Raw genomic sequence first — 23,130 nt, 5'->3', positions numbered from 1 at the left:
TTGGAAATGAGACATTTGTACCACTCACTCTGAGACATTTTAAATGATACTAAACATAATAATCATTCATATTAAACCACATATATATTCTTGTGTGAGTCTTTAGGCGTGAGAGGGAGTGAGACTGTATGGGGGAGGTCAGATGTTAATTTCCAGCAAGGTCCTTTGTTTTCGTAGACCAGTCTATCTCTCCAACCAGTTTCTCCAGCCTTACAGGACTTTCTGGCCCACATCATAACACAGTGGCACATTAATTTGCAGAATAACTTTTAACACCACTTATAGCATAAAAAAATAAAACAATACAAAAATTAAGGCTATTTAAACATTTATTTTAAGTAACACACCGGAACTGGACAAATACTCTGACTCATTCTGAACTTCTGACCTGTAATGCTCCTGAATCATAATCATACACTGTTCACTCATTGGCCAGAGGAGAACTGGCCCCCGACTGAGCCTGGGTTCTCCCAAGGTTTTTTTCTCCATTCTGTCCCTGATGGAGTTTTGGTTCCTTGCCGCTGTTGCCTTACCTTCTGGCTTGCTTAGTTGGGGACATTTAATATTCAACAATATTATAGATCTGCCTTAAGGTGGACGATGATGAAATAATTGTTTTGCATTATTTTCATGTTATCTCTGTGAAGCTGCTTTGATACAATCTGTATTGTAAAAAGCGCTATATAAATAAAGGTGACTTGACTGACTTGACTTGACAACATATAATAGGTCATATTTGTAAAACAAACGGAAACAAACAAAACATTAAGAAACACAACATTATTAATATAAAACTATCAAGACCGCATATCAGCTAGTCAGGGGAGCTAGAGCCGCCAGAGCTGCTGAACTGCTACTCCTCATGCCAAATGTATAATCTGTTCATTTTTAGCATTTAACAGCATCTACCTCTAATGCTTTTTATTACGCATAACTAATAAATAAGTTTCCTCATTGTGTTCCGCACCGTCGGCTGAAATTGGTCCTCGTCTGCTTTTTTTCGGTCGATTCGACATGTTGAATCGGTGTCAGGCCGTCGGTGAAAAGGGAACTCTGATTGGCTGTTCAGCTTAGCGAACGAGTCAGTGCACGAGAATAATAGCAAAACAGCGAGCGAAGAAGTCAAAACGGTACAGATAGGCTGTTCTAATGTTGCTGTTCTAATGTTGCTGTTCTAATGTTACGTCATCTTACCGAGTGTTCCTTGGCGAATATTTCAATATTAACATGAGCGGAGTTCATCAGTGCTAGTACGGTTCATCAGCGTCGGCTTGGTGTGTTCCAGGACGTGAAACGGGGGCGTGTTTCAAGATACGCAATGGAGTAGACCAAACTAATTAACAGGGAGGGGCGGCAATACACTCACATGCACACAAAACACACTCCTTGTCGGCCGCACGATCAACTCACTCATACATTTGCGTCGAAAAGAAATGTAATATTATGATTTCCGTAATTTTTTTATAGATTTGTGTACCGGGCCGGCCCACATTGGCCATGCGGCCCACCGGGAAAAGTCCCGGTGCTCCAGATGGCCAGTCGCTCCTGAAAAAGGGTACCCAGGGACCTCCCTGAGAAGGTCTTGAACACATTTACTGAGGCTAGAGCCCCGTCTACCATGCGTCTCTATGCCCTGAAGTGGTCAGTGTTCTCCGGCTGGTGCTCGGATCGACACTTTGAACCCGAGTCATGCGAGGTATCAGTGATACTCTCCTTCCTACAGGAGCTGTTGGATGCGGGTCGTTCCCCGTCCACGCTCAAAGTGTATGTGGCAGCCATAGCAGCTTGTTATGCTCCGGTGGCTGGCCAATCACTAGGAAGAAACGACTTGGTCATACAGTTCCTTAAAGGCGCCAGGAGGATTAATCCTTCCAGACCTCCTTCTGTACCATCTTGGGACCTCTCCACAGTCCTTGGGACCCTGAAGGGCCCGCCATTTGAGCGGCTTCAGTCAGTTGATCTCAAACCACTTTCGCTAAAGACTGCTCTCCTGCTGGCACTGGCGTCTGTCAATATATATACACGGGTTCTGCCTTGTTTCTGTGAGCTCAGGGGTCCTGGGCTTCAGTTGCAACCAGTTACTTATAGTGCAGCGTTTTACATTGCGCCCCCACTGCGTATAGCTAGGCAATACGAAGTGACCATTCTCGAAAGGGAACATACTCGGTTACTAACGTAACCTCGGGTCCCTGAGAGTAGGGAACGAGTATTTCGTAGCCGGCAGCACTATAGTAACAGTCGATTTATCGCTTCAGTCGATTTAAACCTGCTATAATGGCGAATTCGGGCTCCTTTTATAGGCGTAGCCACGCCCAATTTGGTGGTCTCCGACGTGTGTTGGCGCGCTGGTAGTTGTTTGGCGCACACGCCAGAGGCGCCTCGCCATTGGATGTGCAGTTGCTGCAGCACAGCCAATGAGTGAGCCAGACACTCGCTGTACAGCTGCAAAATGCGTTTTACACAAAAGCTTCAATAATCTGAGGAAAGGAGTTTCCCCACTGCGTTCCCCAGCTACGCAATACTCGTTCCCTACTCTCAGGGAACCGAGGTTACGTTAGTAACCGAGTACGTTTCTTTGACTTTGAATACGGACTTCTTTACTTTTACTTTAGAATTTTGCTAGTCAGCTCCCGACGCGATATACGTGTGTCGTAATAAATAATAAACCAGCAAATGATCTATCCTGAAAAGACCCTGAGTAACAGAGAAAGTTTATTTTTAGAATACATTGATGATGACGACTCATAAACACACACGCACACACACACACACAATGAACTGCACTGTTTAGCCTTTGGTTTCGCGGCCCCTGAAGGATGTGTTAATTTCAGCGCCATCAAAACTCAATGACTTCATCTAACGTCAGTCAGCTGCTGAACAGTTGCAGTTTTGTACCCGATCATACATTCAGAAGGTGGGACATGAATTGGTTTCATTCCAGGTGAGTGACAATTCATCCAATGGACAAACATCCTAGTATTTTCTTTCTGCCCGTCTGGATAAGTGGCCTGGCGTATAAGGTTTACAGACCCTTTAACATCTGTTGTAAAGATTCATCGGATTCAAACAGTGAAGAGTGATTCAGAGAGAATGAGGAATTATTTTCACCACAGAGTCGTGACCTTTAACCCCATTGAAAGTCTTTGGAATGTGCTGGAGACTTTACTGAGCGGTTGTCAATGCAATATCTCAGCCAAATATTTGCGCAACTCTTGATAAATGTTGTGATGTTGCATAATGTTGTCGAAACATTGCCATGACGAATGCACACTAATCAGTGACACATGTTTTCTGGCCAGCTTAGAATGAAGTTGCTCTAAACCGGTCTAACCGTTTATCTAGTTGAGAAACACAAACAGTTGAACATCAGCTCATTCTCACCTGAGCACCACGTGTAGTGAAGTGAAGTGTGGGTTAGTGAAGTGCAGTGTGGGTTAGTGAAGTGCAGTGTGGGTTAGTGAAGTGTGGGTTAGTGAAGTGCAGTGTGGGTTAGTGAAGTGCAGTGTGGGTTAGTGAAGTGTGGGTTAGTGAAGTGAAGTGTGGGTTAGTGAAGTGCAGTGTGGGTTAGTGAAGTGTGGGTTAGTGAAGTGCAGTGTGGGTTAGTGAAGTGCAGTGTGGGTTAGTGAAGTGCAGTGTGGGTTAGTGAAGTGTGGGTTAGTGAAGTGCAGTGTGGGTTAGTGAAGTGCAGTGTGGGTTAGTGAAGTGCAGTGTGGGTTAGTGAAGTGTGGGTTAGTGAAGTGCAGTGTGGGTTAGTGAAGTGCAGTGTGGGTTAGTGAAGTGCAGTGTGGGTTAGTGAAGTGCAGTGTGGGTTAGTGAAGTGTGGGTTAGTGAAGTGCAGTGTGGGTTAGTGAAGTGCAGTGTGGGTTAGTGAAGTGTGGGTTAGTGAAGTGAAGTGTGGGTTAGTGAAGTGCAGTGTGGGTTAGTGAAGTGCAGTGTGGGTTAGTGAAGTGTGGGTTAGTGAAGTGAAGTGTGGGTTAGTGAAGTGCAGTGTGGGTTAGTGAAGTGTGGGTTAGTGAAGTGCAGTGTGGGTTAGTGAAGTGCAGTGTGGGTTAGTGAAGTGCAGTGTGGGTTAGTGAAGTGCAGTGTGGGTTAGTGAAGTGCAGTGTGGGTTAGTGAAGTGCAGTGTGGGTTAGTGAAGTGCAGTGTGGGTTAGTGAAGTGCAGTGTGGGTTAGTGAAGTGTGGGTTAGTGAAGTGTGGGTTAGTGAAGTGTGGGTTAGTGAAGTGCAGTGTGGGTTAGTGAAGTGCAGTGTGGGTTAGTGAAGTGCAGTGTGGGTTAGTGAAGTGCAGTGTGGGTTAGTGAAGTGCAGTGTGGGTTAGTGAAGTGCAGTGTGGGTTAGTGAAGTGAATTGTGGGTTAGTGAAGTGCAGTGTGGGTTAGTGAAGTGCAGTGTGGGTTAGTGAAGTGTGGGTTAGTGAAGTGCAGTGTGGGTTAGTGAAGTGTGGGTTAGTGAAGTGCAGTGTGGGTTAGTGAAGTGTGGGTTAGTGAAGTGCAGTGTGGGTTAGTGAAGTGAAGTGTGGGTTAATGAAGTGTGGGTTAGTGAAGTGCAGTGTGGGTTAGTGAAGTGAAGTGTGGGTTAATGAAGTGTGGGTTAGTGAAGTGCAGTGTGGGTTAGTGAAGTGAAGTGTGGGTTAGTGAAGTGTGGGTTAGTGAAGTGCAGTGTGGGTTAGTGAAGTGTGGGTTAGTGAAGTGTGGGTTAGTGAAGTGCAGTGTGGGTTAGTGAAGTGAAGTGTGGGTTAGTGAAGTGCAGTGTGGGTTAGTGAAGTGTGGGTTAGTGAAGTGTGGGTTAGTGAAGTGCAGTGTGGGTTAGTGAAGTGTGGGTTAGTGAAGTGAAGTGTGGGTTAGTGAAGTGTGGGTTAGTGAAGTGCAGTGTGGGTTAGTGAAGTGTGGGTTAGTGAAGTGCAGTGTGGGTTAGTGAAGTGTGGGTTAGTGAAATGCAGTGTGGGTTAGTGAAGTGAAGTGTGGGTTAATGAAGTGTGGGTTAGTGAAGTGCAGTGTGGGTTAGTGAAGTGAAGTGTGGGTTAGTGAAGTGTGGGTTAGTGAAGTGCAGTGTGGGTTAGTGAAGTGAAGTGTGGGTTAGTGAAGTGCAGTGTGGGTTAGTGAAGTGTGGGTTAGTGAAGTGAAGTGTGGGTTAGTGAAGTGTGGGTTAGTGAAGTGCAGTGTGGGTTAGTGAAGTGCAGTGTGGGTTAGTGAAGTGTGGGTTAGTGAAGTGCAGTGTGGGTTAGTGAAGTGTGGGTTAGTGAAGTGTGGGTTAGTGAAGTGAAGTGTGGGTTAGTGAAGTGAAGTGTGGGTTAGTGAAGTGAAGTGTGGGTTAGTGAAGTGTGGGTTAGTGAACTGCAGTGTGGGTTAGTGAAGTGTGGGTTAGTGAAGTGTGGGTTAGTGAAGTGAAGTGTGGGTTAGTGAAGTGTGGGTTAGTGAAGTGCAGTGTGGGTTAGTGAAGTGTGGGTTAGTGAAGTGTGGGTTAGTGAAGTGCAGTGTGGGTTAGTGAAGTGAAGTGTGGGTTAGTGAAGTGCAGTGTGGGTTAGTGAAGTGTGGGTTAGTGAAGTGTGGGTTAGTGAAGTGCAGTGTGGGTTAGTGAAGTGTGGGTTAGTGAAGTGAAGTGTGGGTTAGTGAAGTGTGGGTTAGTGAAGTGAAGTGTGGGTTAGTGAAGTGTGGGTTAGTGAAGTGCAGTGTGGGTTAGTGAAGTGTGGGTTAGTGAAGTGCAGGTTAGTGAAGTGTGGGTTAGTGAAGTGCAGTGTGGGTTAGTGAAGTGAAGTGTGGGTTAGTGAAGTGAAGTGTGGGTTAGTGAAGTGTGGGTTAGTAAAGTGCAGTGTGGGTTAGTGAAGTGAAGTGTGGGTTAGTGAAGTGCAGTGTGGGTTAGTGAAGTGCAGTGTGGGTTAGTGAAGTGAAGTGTGGGTTAGTGAAGTGTGGGTTAGTGAAGTGCAGTGTGGGTTAGTGAAGTGTGGGTTAGTGAAGTGTGGGTTAGTGAAGTGCAGTGTGGGTTAGTGAAGTGTGGGTTAGTGAAGTGAAGTGTGGGTTAGTGAAGTGTGGGTTAGTGAAGTGAAGTGTGGGTTAGTGAAGTGTGGGTTAGTGAAGTGCAGTGTGGGTTAGTGAAGTGTGGGTTAGTGAAGTGCAGGTTAGTGAAGTGTGGGTTAGTGAAGTGCAGTGTGGGTTAGTGAAGTGAAGTGTGGGTTAGTGAAGTGTGGGTTAGTAAAGTGCAGTGTGGGTTAGTGAAGTGCAGTGTGGGTTAGTGAAGTGCAGTGTGGGTTAGTGAAGTGCAGTGTGGGTTAGTGAAGTGCAGTGTGGGTTAGTGAAGTGCAGTGTGGGTTAGTGAAGTGTGGGTTAGTGAAGTGTGGGTTAGTGAAGTGCAGTGTGGGTTAGTGAAGTGCAGTGTGGGTTAGTGAAGTGCAGTGTGGGTTAGTGAAGTGCAGTGTGGGTTAGTGAAGTGCAGTGTGGGTTAGTGAAGTGCAGTGTGGGTTAGTGAAGTGTGGGTTAGTGAAGTGAAGTGTGGGTTAGTGAAGTGAAGTGTGGTTTAGTGAAGTGCAGTGTGGGTTAGTGAAGTGTGGGTTAGTGAAGTGCAGTGTGGGTTAGTGAAGTGCAGTGTGGGTTAGTGAAGTGTGGGTTAGTGAAGTGTGGGTTAGTGAAGTGAAGTGTGGGTTAGTGAAGTGTGGGTTAGTGAAGTGCAGTGTGGGTTAGTGAAGTGTGGGTTAGTGAAGTGTGGGTTAGTGAAGTGCAGTGTGGGTTAGTGAAGTGCAGGTTAGTGAAGTGTGGGTTAGTGAAGTGCAGTGTGGGTTAGTGAAGTGAAGTGTGGGTTAGTGAAGTGTGGGTTAGTGAAGTGAAGTGTGGGTTAGTGAAGTGTGGGTTAGTGAAGTGCAGTGTGGGTTAGTGAAGTGCAGTGTGGGTTAGTGAAGTGCAGTGTGGGTTAGTGAAGTGCAGTGTGGGTTAGTGAAGTGCAGTGTGGGTTAGTGAAGTGCAGTGTGGGTTAGTGAAGTGAAGTGTGGGTTAGTGAAGTGCAGTGTGGGTTAGTGAAGTGAAGTGTGGGTTAGTGAAGTGTGGGTTAGTGAAGTGCAGTGTGGGTTAGTGAAGTGAAGTGTGGGTTAGTGAAGTGAAGTGTGGGTTAGTGAAGTGCAGTGTGGGTTAGTGAAGTGTGGGTTAGTGAAGTGCAGTGTGGGTTAGTGAAGTGCAGTGTGGGTTAGTGAAGTGTGGGTTAGTGAAGTGAAGTGTGGGTTAGTGAAGTGAAGTGTGGGTTAGTGAAGTGAAGTGTGGGTTAGTGAAGTGAAGTGTGGGTTAGTGAAGTGAAGTGTGGGTTAGTGAAGTGTGGGTTAGTGAAGTGAAGTGTGGGTTAGTGAAGTGAAGTGTGGGTTAGTGAAGTGCAGTGTGGGTTAGTGAAGTGTGGGTTAGTGAAGTGTGGGTTAGTGAAGTGAAGTGTGGGTTAGTGAAGTGCAGTGTGGGTTAGTGAAGTGCAGTGTGGGTTAGTGAAGTGTGGGTTAGTGAAGTGCAGTGTGGGTTAGTGAAGTGAAGTGTGGGTTAGTGAAGTGTGGGTTAGTGAAGTGCAGTGTGGGTTAGTGAAGTGAAGTGTGGGTTAGTGAAGTGAAGTGTGGGTTAGTGAGGTGCAGTGTGGGTTAGTGAAGTGTGGGTTAGTGAAGTGTGGGTTAGTGAAGTGCAGTGTGGGTTAGTGAAGTGTGGGTTAGTGAAGTGCAGTGTGGGTTAGTGAAGTGTGGGTTAGTGAAGTGTGGGTTAGTGAAGTGAAGTGTGGGTTAGTGAAGAAGTGTGGGTTAGTGAAGTGCAGTGTGGGTTAGTGAAGTGAAGTGTGGGTTAGTGAAGTGAAGTGTGGGTTAGTGAAGTGCAGTGTGGGTTAGTGAAGTGTGGGTTAGTGAAGTGTGGGTTAGTGAAGTGAAGTGTGGGTTAGTGAAGTGAAGTGTGGGTTAGTGAAGTGAAGTGTGGGTTAGTGAAGTGCAGTGTGGGTTAGTGAAGTGCAGTGTGGGTTAGTGAAGTGAAGTGTGGGTTAGTGAAGTGAAGTGTGGGTTAGTGAAGTGCAGTGTGGGTTAGTGAAGTGTGGGTTAGTGAAGTGAAGTGTGGGTTAGTGAAGTGCAGTGTGGGTTAGTGAAGTGAAGTGTGGGTTAGTGAAGTGAAGTGTGGGTTAGTGAAGTGAAGTGTGGGTTAGTGAAGTGCAGTGTGGGTTAGTGAAGTGCAGTGTGGGTTAGTGAAGTGCAGTGTGGGTTAGTGAAGTGTGGGTTAGTGAAGTGAAGTGTGGGTTAGTGAAGTGCAGTGTGGGTTAGTGAAGTGAAGTGTGGGTTAGTGAAGTGCAGTGTGGGTTAGTGAAGTGAAGTGTGGGTTAGTGAAGTGAAGGTTAGTGAAGTGAAGTGTGGGTTAGTGAAGTGAAGTGTGGGTTAGTGAAGTGCAGTGTGGGTTAGTGCAGTGTGGGTTAGTGAAGTGCAGTGTGGGTTAGTGAAGTGAAGTGTGGGTTAGTGAAGTGAAGTGTGGGTTAGTGAAGTGAAGTGTGGGTTAGTGAAGTGAAGTGTGGGTTAGTGAAGTGAAGTGTGGGTTAGTGAAGTGCAGTGTGGGTTAGTGAAGTGAAGTGTGGGTTAGTGAAGTGAAGTGTGGGTTAGTGAAGTGCAGTGTGGGCAGAGGTGTCAAAAGTATTCACATTCATTACTCAAGTAGAAGTACAGATACTAGGGTTTAAAATGACTTCTGTAGAAGTTGAAGTATCAACTCAAGCTTTTTACTCAAGTAAAAGTGTAAAAGTACATGGTTTCAAAACTACTTAAAGTATAAAAGTAAAAGTAATGCAAGGCAAAAAATGCCATTAAGGACAAACAACAACAACAAAAAAAATTCTAAGGCCATAATGACTATAATGTTATATATATTAAAATGTAAATGTTGAAAAACTTGTGAGGCACTAGGCTATAGCTGTATAACAGGTATACCTGTTTCAGCCACATATAAAGATTTCGGATATTGCCATCTTTGTGGGGATATTTTGACACTATAATGGTTGCGCGCACACACACACTCTCTCTCTCTCCCACTCACACACACACGCACGCACTCTCTCTCTCTCTCTCTCTCTCTCACACACACACACACACACACACACACACACACACACACACACACACACACACACACACACACACTCTCTCTCTCTCTCTCTCTTCTCTTCTCTCCTCTCTCTCCACACTCTCTCTCTTCTCTCTCACACACACACTCTCTCCTCTCTCTCTCTCTCTCTCACACACTCTCTCTCTCTCTCTCTCTCTCTCACACACACACACACACACACACACACACACACTCAGTCTCCCTCTCACACACACTCGCTCTCTCACACACACGCACACACTCTCTCTCTCCTCTCTCTCTCTCTCACACACACGCGCGCACGCACACACACACTAACGATTATGTTTGCCACTTATCCCGCGATTGTCATACAGTAGGCAATATTGTAAAAACGGCTGTCCCCAAAGCAATATTTGACCTGATTTGCCCCGTATTCTTGAGCACAAAACTGTTGATTTCTCCCTCGCTTACCGCATCTACAGTAGGTTTCCTTCGGAGGAGTTTTGCCGCTTCGCACAAACAAATGTAACTACAGCGCGCCGCGCGGACAGCCTCTCACAAGTTAGAAAGAAAACACAAAGCCAATCAGTTTAGCGATGTGTGTTCAGGAGGCGGGACTCCGATCTATTGTATAATTGGCCATTTTTTGAACGACGACAAGTCGGAATGAAAACAAGCGGGAATGAAAACAAGCAGAAATGAAATGGGAGTAACGAGGCTATTTTTTAAAATGTAAAGAGTAGAAAGTACAGATAATTGCGTGAAAATGTAAGGAGTAGAAGTAAAAATTCGGCTGAAAAATAATTACTCCAGTAAAGTATAGATACCCAAAATTTCTACTTAAGTAATGTAACGAAGTATTTGTACTTCGTTACTTGACACCTCTGCTGCAGATAAAGTACTAATTGTTGGTGACTTTAATATACACATAGATAATGAAAAAGATGCATTGGGATTTGCATTTAAAGACATTGTAAACTCAATTGGAGTTAGACAACACGTGTCAGGACCGACTCATTGTCGTAATCATACTCTAGATCTAATACTATCACATGGAATAGATGTTGATGCCGTTGAAATACTGCAGCAGAGCGATGACATCTCAGATCATTATCTAGTCTCGTGTAAATTACATTTAGCCAAGGCTGCAAAGCCGACTCCGTGTTATAAATATGTTAGACCGATCACTTCTGCTACTAAAGATTGCTTTATCAATAATCTTCCTAATCAGTTTCATCATCTCAGCATCCCGGATAGCTTAGAAGAACTTGATATTGCAACAGAAACTTTTAACTCTCTCTTTTCCAGCACTTTAGACACAGTTGCTCCGCTGCGCTTAAAGAAGATTAAAGAACATAGGCCAGCGCCGTGGCACAACGAGCACACTCACACACACTCACACACACACACACACTCACACACACACACTCACACACTCACACACACTCACACACACACTCACACACACACACACACACACACACACACTCAGGCCCTTAAGAGAGCAGCCAGAAAAATGGAGCGCAACTGGAAGAAAACAAAACTAGAGGTGTTTCGCATTTCATGGAAGGAGAGCTCGATTGCTTACAGAGAGGCTTTAAAAGCTGCTAGATCTGCTTATTTTTCAACCCTATTAGAAGAAAATAAACATAATCCTAGGTATTTATTTAAAACAGTGGCTAAACTAACGAAAAAGAAAGTTTCAGACCCAGAAGTTTCCAAGCAACACAGCAGTAATGACTTTATGAACTTCTTCACTTATAAGATCGATAATATCAGGGACAAAATTATAACTATGCAACCGTCTAATACAGTATCGCATCAGGAAGTGCATTGTAGTCTCCCTGAGGGAAAATTTGATTCATTCATTGCTATAGGAGAGGAAGAATTTTGCAAACTCGTCAAATCGACAACGTGCATGTTAGACCCTATACCGACTAAGCTGCTGAAAGAGATGCTTCCAGATGTCATAGATCCTCTTCATCTTTGTCTCTAGGATACGTACCAAAAATCTTTAAGCTAGCTATGATTAAACCGCTTGTTAAAAAACAGCAACTTGATCCTACAAAACTAGTCAATTACAGGCCGATCTCTAATCTGCCTTTTCTGTCAAAGATATTAGAAAAAGCAGTATCCTCACAACTGTGTTCTTTTCTTGAAAGAAATGATATCTGCGAGGATTTTTAATCCGGATTTAGACCGTACCATAGTACCCAGACAGCTCTCGTTAGAGTCACAAATGATTTGCTCTTATCATCCGATCGTGGTTGCGTCTCTCTATTAGTATTACTGGATCTTAGTGCTGCATTTGACACCATTGACCACAACATCCTTTTAAATAGACTCGAACATTATGTTGGCATTAGTGGAATTGCACTAGCATGGTTTAAATCATACTTATCTGACCGTTATCAGTTTGTAGCAGTAAATGAAGAGATGTCTTATCAATCACAAGTTCAGTATGGCGTACCACAAGGCTCAGTACTAGGACCGCTGCTGTTCACTCTGTATATGCTACCATTAGGAGATATCATTAGCAAACATGGAATTAGCTTTCACTGTTATGCCGACGATACTCAGCTGTATATTTCTTCAAAACCTAACGAAACCTACCAATTCACAAAATTAACGGAATGCATAGCTGATATAAAAAATTGGATGACTAGTAATTTCCTACTACTAAATTCAGAAAAAACAGAGATTCTAATTATTGGACAAAAAACTTCCACACGTAATAACCTAGAGTACTGTCTAACACTTGATGGCTGCTCTGTTAAGTCTTCGTCGTCAGTTAGGAACCTGGGTGTGTGTGTGTGTGTGCTCTTTGATACCAATCTTTCATTTGAAAGTCATGTGTCTAGTATCTGTAAAACCGCTTTCTTCCATCTTAAAAATATATCTAAATTACGTCATATGCTCTCAATGAATAATGCAGAACAATTAGTTCATGCGTTCATGAGCTCAAGGCTAGATTATTGTAATGCTCTACTGGGTGGTTGCCCTGCACGCTTAATAAACAAACTACAGCTAGTTCAAAACGCAGCAGCTCGAGTTCTTACTAGAACCAGGAAGTATGACCATATTAGCTCCGTTCTGTCAACACTGCATTGGCTGTCTATTAAACATCGTATACATTTTAAAATATTGCTGATCACTTACAAAGCACTAAATGGTTTAGCTCCGCAGTACTTGAGCGAGCTCTTAACGCATTATAGTCCTTCACGTCTACTGCCATCTCACAACTCCGGCCAGTTAATAATACCTAGAATATCAGAATCGACTGCTGGCGGTAGATCCTTTTCCTATTTAGCACCAAAACTCTGGAACAGTCTTCCTACCATTGTCCGGGAAGCAGACACACTCTGTCAGTTCAAATCTAGACTAAAAACACATCTCTTCGACCTAGCATACACATAACACATTATAGACTTCTAGAACTCAATGTTAGGCTGCATAGTTTAGAACAGCCGGGACCGGGAACACTTCCCGTAATCCTGATGTACTTGGTACATCATAAGAAGGATGGCGTCTACGCTAATATTAGTCTCTCTGTCTATCCCGAGGTTTACTGCTGTCCACCGGAACCAGGCCGTATCCAGATCTGATGAAGGACCAGCGCCAGGACACGACGACGACGCCGCTGACCTGAAGTGTCCACCAGTCTCTCCTCCTCTCCACTCCGACTTCAACCAACCGGAACTGGACAAATACTCTGATTCATTCTGAACTTCATACACTGTTCACTCATTGGCCAGAGGAGAACTGGCCCCCGACTGAGCCTGGGTTCTCCAAAGGTTTTTTTCTCCATTCTGTCACCTGATGGAGTTTTGGTTCCTTGCCGCTGTTGCCTTACCTTCTGGCTTGCTTAGTTGGGGACATTTAATATTCAACAATATTATAGATCTGCCTTAAGGTGGACGATGATGAAATAATTGTTTTGCATTATTTTCATGTTATCTCTGTGAAGCTGCTTTGATACAATCTGTATTGTAAAAAGCGCTATATAAATAAAGGTGACTTGACTTGACACACACACACACGGTTGATGGCCTCCATGGTGACCTTGTTCTCCGTATAGAGCACGAATGCTTTCCAGGGGCTTCAGTGGGAGACAGAAAAGAAGAGATGAAAGACACTAAATGAAAAAGGACAGAATAACTAAGCACCGGCTGAAACGTATAACTGAGTTTAATTGCTTTATTTTATTTTCATAAAGAAAACATACAGGGTCAATACTAGCAAAGCAACAGCAATGCAAGGTTAGAGTATTGATGACACAATCTATGAAGCTCCACACTTACGCCATATTATATTTAGAACACTTACAGTAACTGTGGAAAGTAAATCTCTGTCGAGTCATTAGTATAATTCAATTTAATCAATATTGTAAAAAAACTATATAATTCTGCCGAGTTCAATATAAATCAAGCACATTTCCTGATGCGGATTTTAACATCTTTATAACACACAGTGTTCGGGTCCATCACTGTCAGCTGGGAAAACTAAAGAAGCAGATCGCACAAAACAAACAAAAACTAAAGAAGCAGATCGCACAAAACAAACAAAAACTAAAGAAGCAGATCGCACAAAACAAACAAAAACTAAAGAAGCAGATCGCACAAAACAAACAAAAACTAAAGAAGCAGATCGCACAAAACAAACAAAAACTAAAGAAGCAGATCGCACAAAACATACAAAAACTAAAGAAGCAGATCGCACAAAACATACAAAAACTAAAGAAGCAGATCGCACAAAACAAACAAAAACTAAAGAAGCAGATCGCACAAAACAAACAAAAACTAAAGAAGCAGATCGCACAAAACAAACAAAAACTAAAGAAGCAGATCGCACAAAACAAACAAAAACTAAAGAAGCAGATCGCACAAAACAAACAAAAACTAAAGAAGCAGATCGCACAAAACAAACAAAAACTAAAGAAGCAGATCGCACAAAACAAACAAAAACTAAAGAAGCAGATCGCACAAAACAAACAAAAACTAAAGAAGCAGATCGCACAAAACAAACAAAAACTAAAGAAGCAGATCGCACATCTGCTTCTAACTAAAGGCCACATTTCAAAAATAACAAAAACATGACAAAACACAGGGAATCATATTTAATGAAAACTACATCACAGAATACAGAATCAAATGTCACAAACTCTGAAGATCTGAAGACTAATTATTATGCAAGAAAAGGAAATACGTGTGACCGCTCTCCATCACCACTCCGCCTCTCCCACAGCCTTGGAGAACACGTAATCTTTCCCTCCGTAACACATCACTCCGTCCTTCAGGTAAAACTTCCAGCGGTTTTTGCTACGGTGAATCTATAAAACACAAGTAAACAATTTAAAACATTTTAAATATTATTTCTTTGAAAATGGTTTTGTCTGGGAGATTTGTGCCAACTACAATACAAAAGAATGTAGATTTAGTCCGTTTATAGGAGCAGTTAAACTGAACTGGAAGATCTTCATCTGTCTGTCCAACAGTGTCATCGCTGGTCACTTCATTCAGCCGTTTTCACATGCTCCATATTCTCAGCATTCTCTGCAAAGCTCAAAAATACTATTCTGCACAGGTTTAACCACGTTCTCATTCAGAAAACACAAAGACATAAATAACTACTGCTAAAACACACACACACACACACGTGGTGAAGGAGCTGAGACATACAACATCTGTTCCTTATGAAATGTGAGCAGCACTAGATAATGATGTATATTTATTGGATTAAAACTAAATCGTATGTGTAAATAAAACAAAGTGTTACCTGATTTATGTAACAAATGGTTCCCTACATTATGACAGGACATTTGCAGGTCAAGAACCATCTTAAAGGGATAGTTCATCCAAAAATAGAACTTAGCCCATGATTTACTCGCCCTCAAGTCATGTGACATTCTTCTATCAGACGAACACAATCTGAGTTATATTAAAACATGTCCTGACTCTTTCAAGCTTTATAATGAGAGTACATGGGTATAATTTTTTGGAAGTCCATCAAAGCTCATCCATCAGAGATAAAAGTGCATCTGTCCATCATAAAGTGCATCTGTCCATCATAAAGTGCATCTGTCCATCATAAAAATGCATCTGTCCATCATAAAGTGCATCTGTCCATCATAAAGTGCATCTGTCAATCATAAAGTGCATCTGTCCATCATAAAAGTGCATCTGTCAATCATAAAAGTGCATCTGTCCATCATAAAAGTGCATCTGTCCATCATAAAGTGCATCTGTCCATCATAAAAATGCATCTGTCCATCATAAAGTGCATCTGTCAATCATAAAGTGCATCTGTCCATCATAAAGTGCATCTGTCAATCATAAAAATGCATCTGTCCATCATAAAGTGCATCTGTCAATCATAAAGTGCATCTGTCCATCATAAAAGTGCATCTGTCCATCATAAAAGTGCATCATAAAGTGCATCTGTCCATCATAAAGTGCATCTGTCCATCATAAAGTGCATCTGTCAATCATAAAGTGCATCTGTCCATCATAAAAGTGCATCTGTCCATCATAAAAGTGCATCATAAAGTGCATCTGTCAATCATAAAGTGCATCTGTCCATCATAAAGTGCATCTGTCCATCATAAAGTGCATCTATCCATCATAAAGTGCATCTGTCAATCATAAAGTGCATCTGTCAATCATAAAGTGCATCTGTCCATCATAAAGTGCATCTATCCATCATAAAGTGCATCTGTCCATCATAAAAGTGCATCTGTCCATCATAAAGTGCATCTGTCCATCATAAAGTGCATCTGTCCATCATAAAGTGCATCTGTCAATCATAAAGTGCATCTGTCAATCATAAAGTGCATCTGTCCATCATAAAAGTGCATCTGTCCATCATAAAGTGCATCTGTCCATCATAAAGTGCATCTGTCAATCATAAAGTGCATCTGTCAATCATAAAGTGCATCTGTCCATCATAAAGTGCATCTGTCAATCATAAAGTGCATCTGTCCATCATAAAGTGCATCTGTCCATCATAAAGTGCATCTGTCAATCATAAAGTGCATCTGTCCATCATAAAGTGCATCTGTCAATCATAAAGTGCATCTATCCATCATAAAGTGCATCTGTCCATCATAAAGTGCATCTGTCCATCATAAAGTGCATCTGTCCATCATAAAGTGCATCTGTCCATCATAAAGTGCATCTGTCAATCATAAAGTGCATCTGTCAATCATAAAGTGCATCTGTCCATCATAGTGCATCTGTCCATCATAGTGCATCTGTCCATCATAAAGTGCATCTGTCAATCATAAAGTGCATCTGTCAATCATAAAGTGCATCTATCCATCATAAAGTGCATCTGTCCATCATAGTGCATCTGTCCATCATAAAGTGCATCTGTCAATCATAAAGTGCATCTGTCAATCATAAAGTGCATCTGTCCATCATAAAGTGCATCTGTCCATCATAAAGTGCATCTGTCAATCATAAAGTGCATCTGTCCATCATAAAGTGCATCTGTCAATCATAAAGTGCATCTGTCCATCATAAAGTGCATCTGTCCATCATAAAGTGCATCTGTCCATCATAAAGTGCATCTGTCCATCATAAAGTGCATCTGTCAATCATAAAGTGCATCTGTCCATCATAAAGTGCATCTGTCAATCATAAAGTGCATCTGTCCATCATAAAGTGCATCTGTCCATCATAAAGTGCATCTGTCCATCATAAAGTGCATCTGTCCATCATAAAAGTGCATCTGTCCATCATAAAAGTGCATCTGTCCATCATAAAGTGCATCTGTCCATCATAAAGTGCATCTATCCATCATAAAAGTGCATCTATCCATCATAAAGTGCATCTGTCCATCATAAAGTGCATCTGTCCATCATAAAAGTGCATCTGTCCATCATAAAGTGCATCTGTCCATCATAAAGTGCATCTGTCCATCATAAAAGTGCATCTATCCATCATAAAGGGCATCTGTCCATCATAAAGTGCATCTGTCCATCATAAAAGTGCATCTGTCCATCATAAAGTGCATCTGTCCATCATAAAGTGCATCTGTCCATCATAAAGTGCATCTGTCCATCATAAAGTGCATCTGTCCATCATAAAAGTGCATCTGTCCATCATAAAAGTGCATCTGTCCATCATAAAGTGCATCTGTCCATCATAAAGTGCATCTATCCATCATAAAAGTGCATCTATCCATCATAAAGTGCATCTGTCCATCATAAAGTGCATCTGTCCATCATAAAAGTGCATCTGTCCATCATAAAGTGCATCTGTCCATCATAAAGTGCATCTGTCCATCATAAAAGTGCATCTGTCCATCATAAAAGTGCATCTGTCCATCATAAAAGTGCATCTGCCCATCATAAAGTGCATCTGTCCATCATAAAAGTGAATCTGTCCATCATAAAAGTGCATCTGTCAATCATAAAGTGCATCTGTCAATCATAAAGTGCATCTGTCAATCATAAAGTGCATCTGTCCATCATAAAGTGCATCTGTCCATCATAAAGTGCATCTGTCCATCATAAAAGTGCATCTGTCCATCATAAAGTACATCTATCCATCATAAAAGTGCATCTGTCCATCATAAAGTGCATCTGTCCATCATAAAGTGCATCTATCCATCATAAAAGTGCATCTGTCAATCATAAAGTGCATCTGTCAATCATAAAGTGCATCTGTCAATCATAAAGTGCATCTGTCAATCATAAAGTGCATCTGTCAATCATAAAGTGCATCTGTCCATCATAAAGTGCATCTGTCCATCATAAAGTGCATCTGTCAATCATAAAGTGCATCTATCCATCATAAAAGTGCATCTGTCCATCATAAAGTGCATCTGTCAATCATAAAGTGCATCTGTCAATCATAAAGTGCATCTGTCCATCATAAAGTGCATCTGTCCATCATAAAGTGCATCTATCCATCATAAAAGTGCATCTGTCCATCATAAAGTGCATCTGTCAATCATAAAGTGCATCTGTCAATCATAAAGTGCATCTGTCCATCATAAAGTGCATCTGTCCATCATAAAGTGCATCTGTCAATCATAAAGTGCATCTGTCCATCATAAAGTGCATCTGTCCATCATAAAGTGCATCTGTCAATCATAAAAGTGCATCTGTCCATCATAAAGTGCATCTGTCCATCATAAAGTGCATCTATCCATCATAAAGTGCATCTGTCCATCATAAAAGTGCATCTATCCATCATAAAAGTGCATCTATCCATCATAAAGTGCATCTATCCATCATAAAGTGCATCTGTCCATCATAAAGTGCATCTGTCCATCATAAAAGTGCATCTGTCCATCATAAAAGTGCATCTATCCATCATAAAAGTGCATCTATCCATCATAAAAGTGCATCTATCCATCATAAAAGTGCATCTATCCATCATAAAAAAAGTGCATCTATCCATCATAAAAGTGCATCTGTCCATCATAAAAGTGCATCTGTCCATCATAAAGTGCATCTGTCCATCATAAAGTGCATCTGTCCATCATAAAGTGCATCTGTCCATCATAAAGTGCATCTGTCCATCATAAAAGTGCATCTATCCATCATAAAGTGCATCTATCCATCATAAAGTGCATCTGTCCATCATAAAGTGCATCTGTCCATCATAAAGTGCATCTGTCCATCATAAAGTGCATCTGTCCATCATAAAGTGCATCTGTCCATCATAAAAGTGCATCTATCCATCATAAAGTGCATCTGTCCATCATAAAGTGCATCTGTCCATCATAAAGTGCATCTGTCCATCATAAAGTGCATCTGTCCATCATAAAGTGCATCTGTCCATCATAAAGTGCATCTGTCCATCATAAAGTGCATCTGTCCATCATAAAAGTGCATCTATCCATCATAAAGTGCATCTGTCCATCATAAAGTGCATCTGTCAATCATAAAGTGCATCTGTCCATCATAAAGTGCATCTGTCCATCATAAAGTGCATCTATCCATCATAAAGTGCATCTGTCCATCATAAAGTGCATCTGTCCATCATAAAGTGCATCTGTCCATCATAAAGTGCATCTGTCAATCATAAAGTGCATCTGTCCATCATAAAGTGCATCTGTCAATCATAAAGTGCATCTGTCAATCATAAAGTGCATCTGTCAATCATAAAGTGCATCTGTCCATCATAAAGTGCATCTGTCCATCATAAAGTGCATCTGTCAATCATAAAGTGCATCTGTCAATCATAAAGTGCATCTGTCAATCATAAAGTGCATCTGTCCATCATAAAGTGCATCTGTCAATCATAAAGTGCATCTGTCAATCATAAAGTGCATCTGTCAATCATAAAGTGCATCTGTCAATCATAAAGTGCATCTGTCCATCATAAAGTGCATCTGTCAATCATAAAGTGCATCTGTCAATCATAAAGTGCATCTGTCCATCATAAAGTGCATCTGTCAATCATAAAGTGCATCTGTCAATCATAAAGTGCATCTGTCAATCATAAAGTGCATCTGTCAATCATAAAGTGCATCTGTCAATCATAAAGTGCATCTGTCAATCATAAAGTGCATCTGTCAATCATAAAGTGCATCTGTCCATCATAAAGTGCATCTGTCAATCATAAAGTGCATCTGTCAATCATAAAGTGCATCTGTCAATCATAAAGTGCATCTGTCCATCATAAAGTGCATCTGTCAATCATAAAGTGCATCTGTCAATCATAAAGTGCATCTGTCCATCATAAAGTGCATCTGTCCATCATAAAGTGCTCCACAGGCTCTGGCGGGTTAATAAAGGGCTTCTGAAGCGAAGCGTTCGTGTTAGATAAATATCCATATTTAAAACTTTATGGACTAAAATAACGGCAGACGGCCATGAAGAGTTGAATAAAGTCGTTATTTTGGGGGTTTTGCGCACACAGTATTCTCGTCGCTTGATAAACTGAAGGTTGAGGCGCTGTCGTCACTCGGACTATTTTAAACATCGTCTTTAATAAGTTTCTGGGCCGGCGAGTTTCAATCACAACAGAAGCCTCTGGAGGAGTGAGACACTCTCAGATTTAATCACTAATATCTTCATCTGTGTCGCGGAGATGAAGGAGTCTGACGGGAACAACACGAGTCATTACTGACAGAGTTTACACTTCTGGTGAACTAACCCTGAAATTAAACAAAGGACAAAGAAATCACACACTGCGCCTTTAAAAGTAGCTTTCTCAAAGCGCTTTACAGACAAGCATAACAGCAATTGAATAAACACAATGTAGATACAAGAAGAAGAAAAATAAATAAATAATAATAATAATAAAATATAGCTGCAAGCAGCAATCACCGGGGCCAAGCGCAAACAAGACGACAAGACATGCCAAAGTGGCTGGAAGTGAGAGACCAACTGCAGCAAGGAGCAATTGAAGACATTTAAAGATAAATTTTGGCAAAATGGTTGAAAAATCACATACATTAACTAAAAATATGATTATCACTTTCGACCAATAGGTGGCGCATTTACGAAACTGATGTGATGTGGTCAGAGTGAAGTGACAATGACACATACAAAGTTTGGTGTCAATATGTCAAGGCATTGCAGATATAAAGCCTGAATAGTCATTTTGGCATCATGCATCAACTTTGCTGCTGTGGTATACGAAAACGGTTTTGCCTATCAACACGAAATCCATAACTTTTACTCGGCACGGTCTGGAGATGACACGATCCGATTTTGGTGAAAATCGGACGTTCGGTCTAGGAGGAGTTTGAAAAAGTAGGTTTTAAAAGAAAATAAAGATGGCGGACAGGAAGTTTGACTGACTATGGCAAAATTGGTATCTATGTTTTCAGCATAACCCAAGGAATCTATTGAGATCAGTGTCATTACTATAGGCAAATTTATTCAAAAGTTATTAGCATTTTTGGAAATTTCATTATAACTTTTGACCAAAAGGTGACGCTGTCTCATAATCTTTTTAGTACCTTCAGGGCCTTGTACTGATGACCCATACTGAGTTTCGTAACAATACGTTCATGCGTTCATAAAATACAGCATTTTAGCACATAATTCAAAATGGCCGACAGCCAAAATGGCCGATATGGGACAATTGGATATCAGTCGACTCAGCATGACGCCCTGAACCTAACGAGACCACTTTTGTGATTTTTGGACAAACCGTTCAGCAGTTATAAGCAAAAACATAAATTCTTCATATCTCCGGACCAGTAGGTGGCGCTGCGCCGAAAAGCAGCATGTAGTCTCAGGTCATGCTTGTGATGACATGTACCAAATTTGGTCTGAATCCGATAAAGCGTTGCACTCAAATCGTCGTGAGCTCAGGAATCAGAGGAAAAAAATAATTTTGTTTCTAGCCCTTGTGGTTCAAAAGTTATTAGCATAAACATGAGTGCAACTTTGGACAGTTGGTGGCGCTAGAGGGATTGATTTGGAGACTCCAAATTTGCTATGGTGATAGTTCAGACTGTCCTCTATATGTGTGCCAAATTTCATAACTTTCCCGCAAGCGGTTCTATGGGCTGCCATAGACTCCCAGTCGGAACAATGAAGAAGAATAATAATAATAGGAACGGGAACAGATACAATAGGTGCCTACGCACTTTCAGTGCTTGGCCCCTAATAAACACATAAAATCAAGTTCAGGTAAAAGCAATCCTAAAATAAAGTGTTTTAAGACGAGATTTAAAAGTCACTAGTGTATTTGCTTCCCTGATGTCGGCCGGGAGAGAATTCCAGAGCTTAGGAGCATAGACGGAAAATGCTCGGTCACCCCACGTATGAAGCCGTGTCTTCGGAACAACCAAAAGACCACTCTGTGAGGAGCGCAGATTGCGACGTGGTGTGTAGGGGATTAATAAGTTAGTCAAATACTGGGGTGCCAGATTGTGCAGAGATTTATAGGCCAGCAAAAGGATTTTAAAATCAACACAGTATCTAACAGGTAGCCAGTGCAGGGACTCCAAGACCGGGGTTATATGGTCCCTGGCCCTGACCCCAGATAGTACTCTAGCAGCTGAATTTTGAAGATATTGCAATTTATCCAATGATGAATTAGATACCCCAGCTAGAAGACCATTGCAGTAGTCAATGCGCGAGAAGACAAAAGAGTTTATCAACTTCTCAGCTACTGAAAAGGACAACATAGGACGTAGCCGGGCTATATTTCTGAGGTGATAAAATGCTGTCTTAACTGTATTCTGGACAAAAGGCTCAAATGACAGTGTGGCGTCAAATATGACACCCAGATTTTTTAATTTGGTCTTAAACTCCAGTGCAACACCATCAACAGACAGAGTAGGGGACCCAACCTTTCGCAGTTGATGTGGAGATCCAAGAAGCATAACTTCTGTTTTTGAGCCGTTTAGAGGTAGAAAATTATTGGACATCCAAATCTTTATCTCAGCAATACAGTTAGAAAGATGCAGAACGTTCACTTGCTGACCCGGTCTAGTATGTATATAAATCTGTGTATCATCAGCATAAAAGTTATAGTTAACCCCCTGGGGTCGGCAATCACGCCGGCGTGATTTGCGCAATTTTTTTTACATAGCAGCTAAATAAACTTAAAATACTCCGTCAAATATGGTCATACAGACTTAATAAATATGAAAAAATAATCTGTGAGATGTCTACTTTTGTATGTGTCCAATTGTGCTTTTGTAAAATAAAGAAATTAAACAGGGTGTGCTTTCTGTCTCTCCATCTCGTGAACTTTTTTTTTCTTGAGCACGTAAACAAACAAAACTCAGCGAATACTTGTCACACATTTGTGAGCTCTATATATTTATAAACATTTAAGTGTGTAGTTTTAAATGATCTGATTCAAAACGAAAACAAATATTCTCTGTTTAAGTAATTTGTATAAAACCAACAAGATATCCAGTTTCTCTAATCCTTCCTCATTAGTTTTAATGTGACCACACCCACACGTGCAAAACATATAGAGATGCAAATCGTCCACGCGTCGCGCGACCGCGCCCATTACCTCAACAACAAAGCGGCGCCAAAATTCATCAGTCCTGCAGTCGTCGAGTTTGGAAGACATGCTGTGAGATTATTGGATTTACCGAAGAAGAAGAACGCGATTTGAAGGCAAGAAAGATTTTAAGGTAAGAAATAATTCTGA

The 23,130-nt window shown here is 41.6% G+C and overlaps 1 protein-coding gene across 2 annotated transcripts in view; it reads right to left on the bottom strand.

Annotated features, from left to right (window-relative positions):
• Positions 1 to 13,216: 13,216 nt before the first annotated feature.
• The window catches only part of LOC307010115 (TFIIA-alpha and beta-like factor), a 48,836-nt gene continuing 38,922 nt past the window's right edge, over positions 13,217 to 23,130 (bottom strand). For both annotated transcript variants that reach the window (XM_079634514.1, XM_079634515.1), the window contains one exon: positions 13,217 to 14,375. In XM_079634514.1, the coding sequence (XP_079490640.1) occupies positions 14,268 to 14,375 (108 nt within the window). In that variant the 3' untranslated portion in view covers positions 13,217 to 14,267. The remainder of the gene's footprint in view (positions 14,376 to 23,130) is intronic.

The sequence above is a fragment of the Phoxinus phoxinus genome (assembly GCF_949152265.1).
Source record: "Phoxinus phoxinus genome assembly, chromosome: 14".
Taxonomy (NCBI): domain Eukaryota; kingdom Metazoa; phylum Chordata; class Actinopteri; order Cypriniformes; family Leuciscidae; genus Phoxinus; species Phoxinus phoxinus.
Note: the sequence above shows the minus strand (reverse complement) of the source record. Positions and strands in the feature narration are given on the sequence as shown.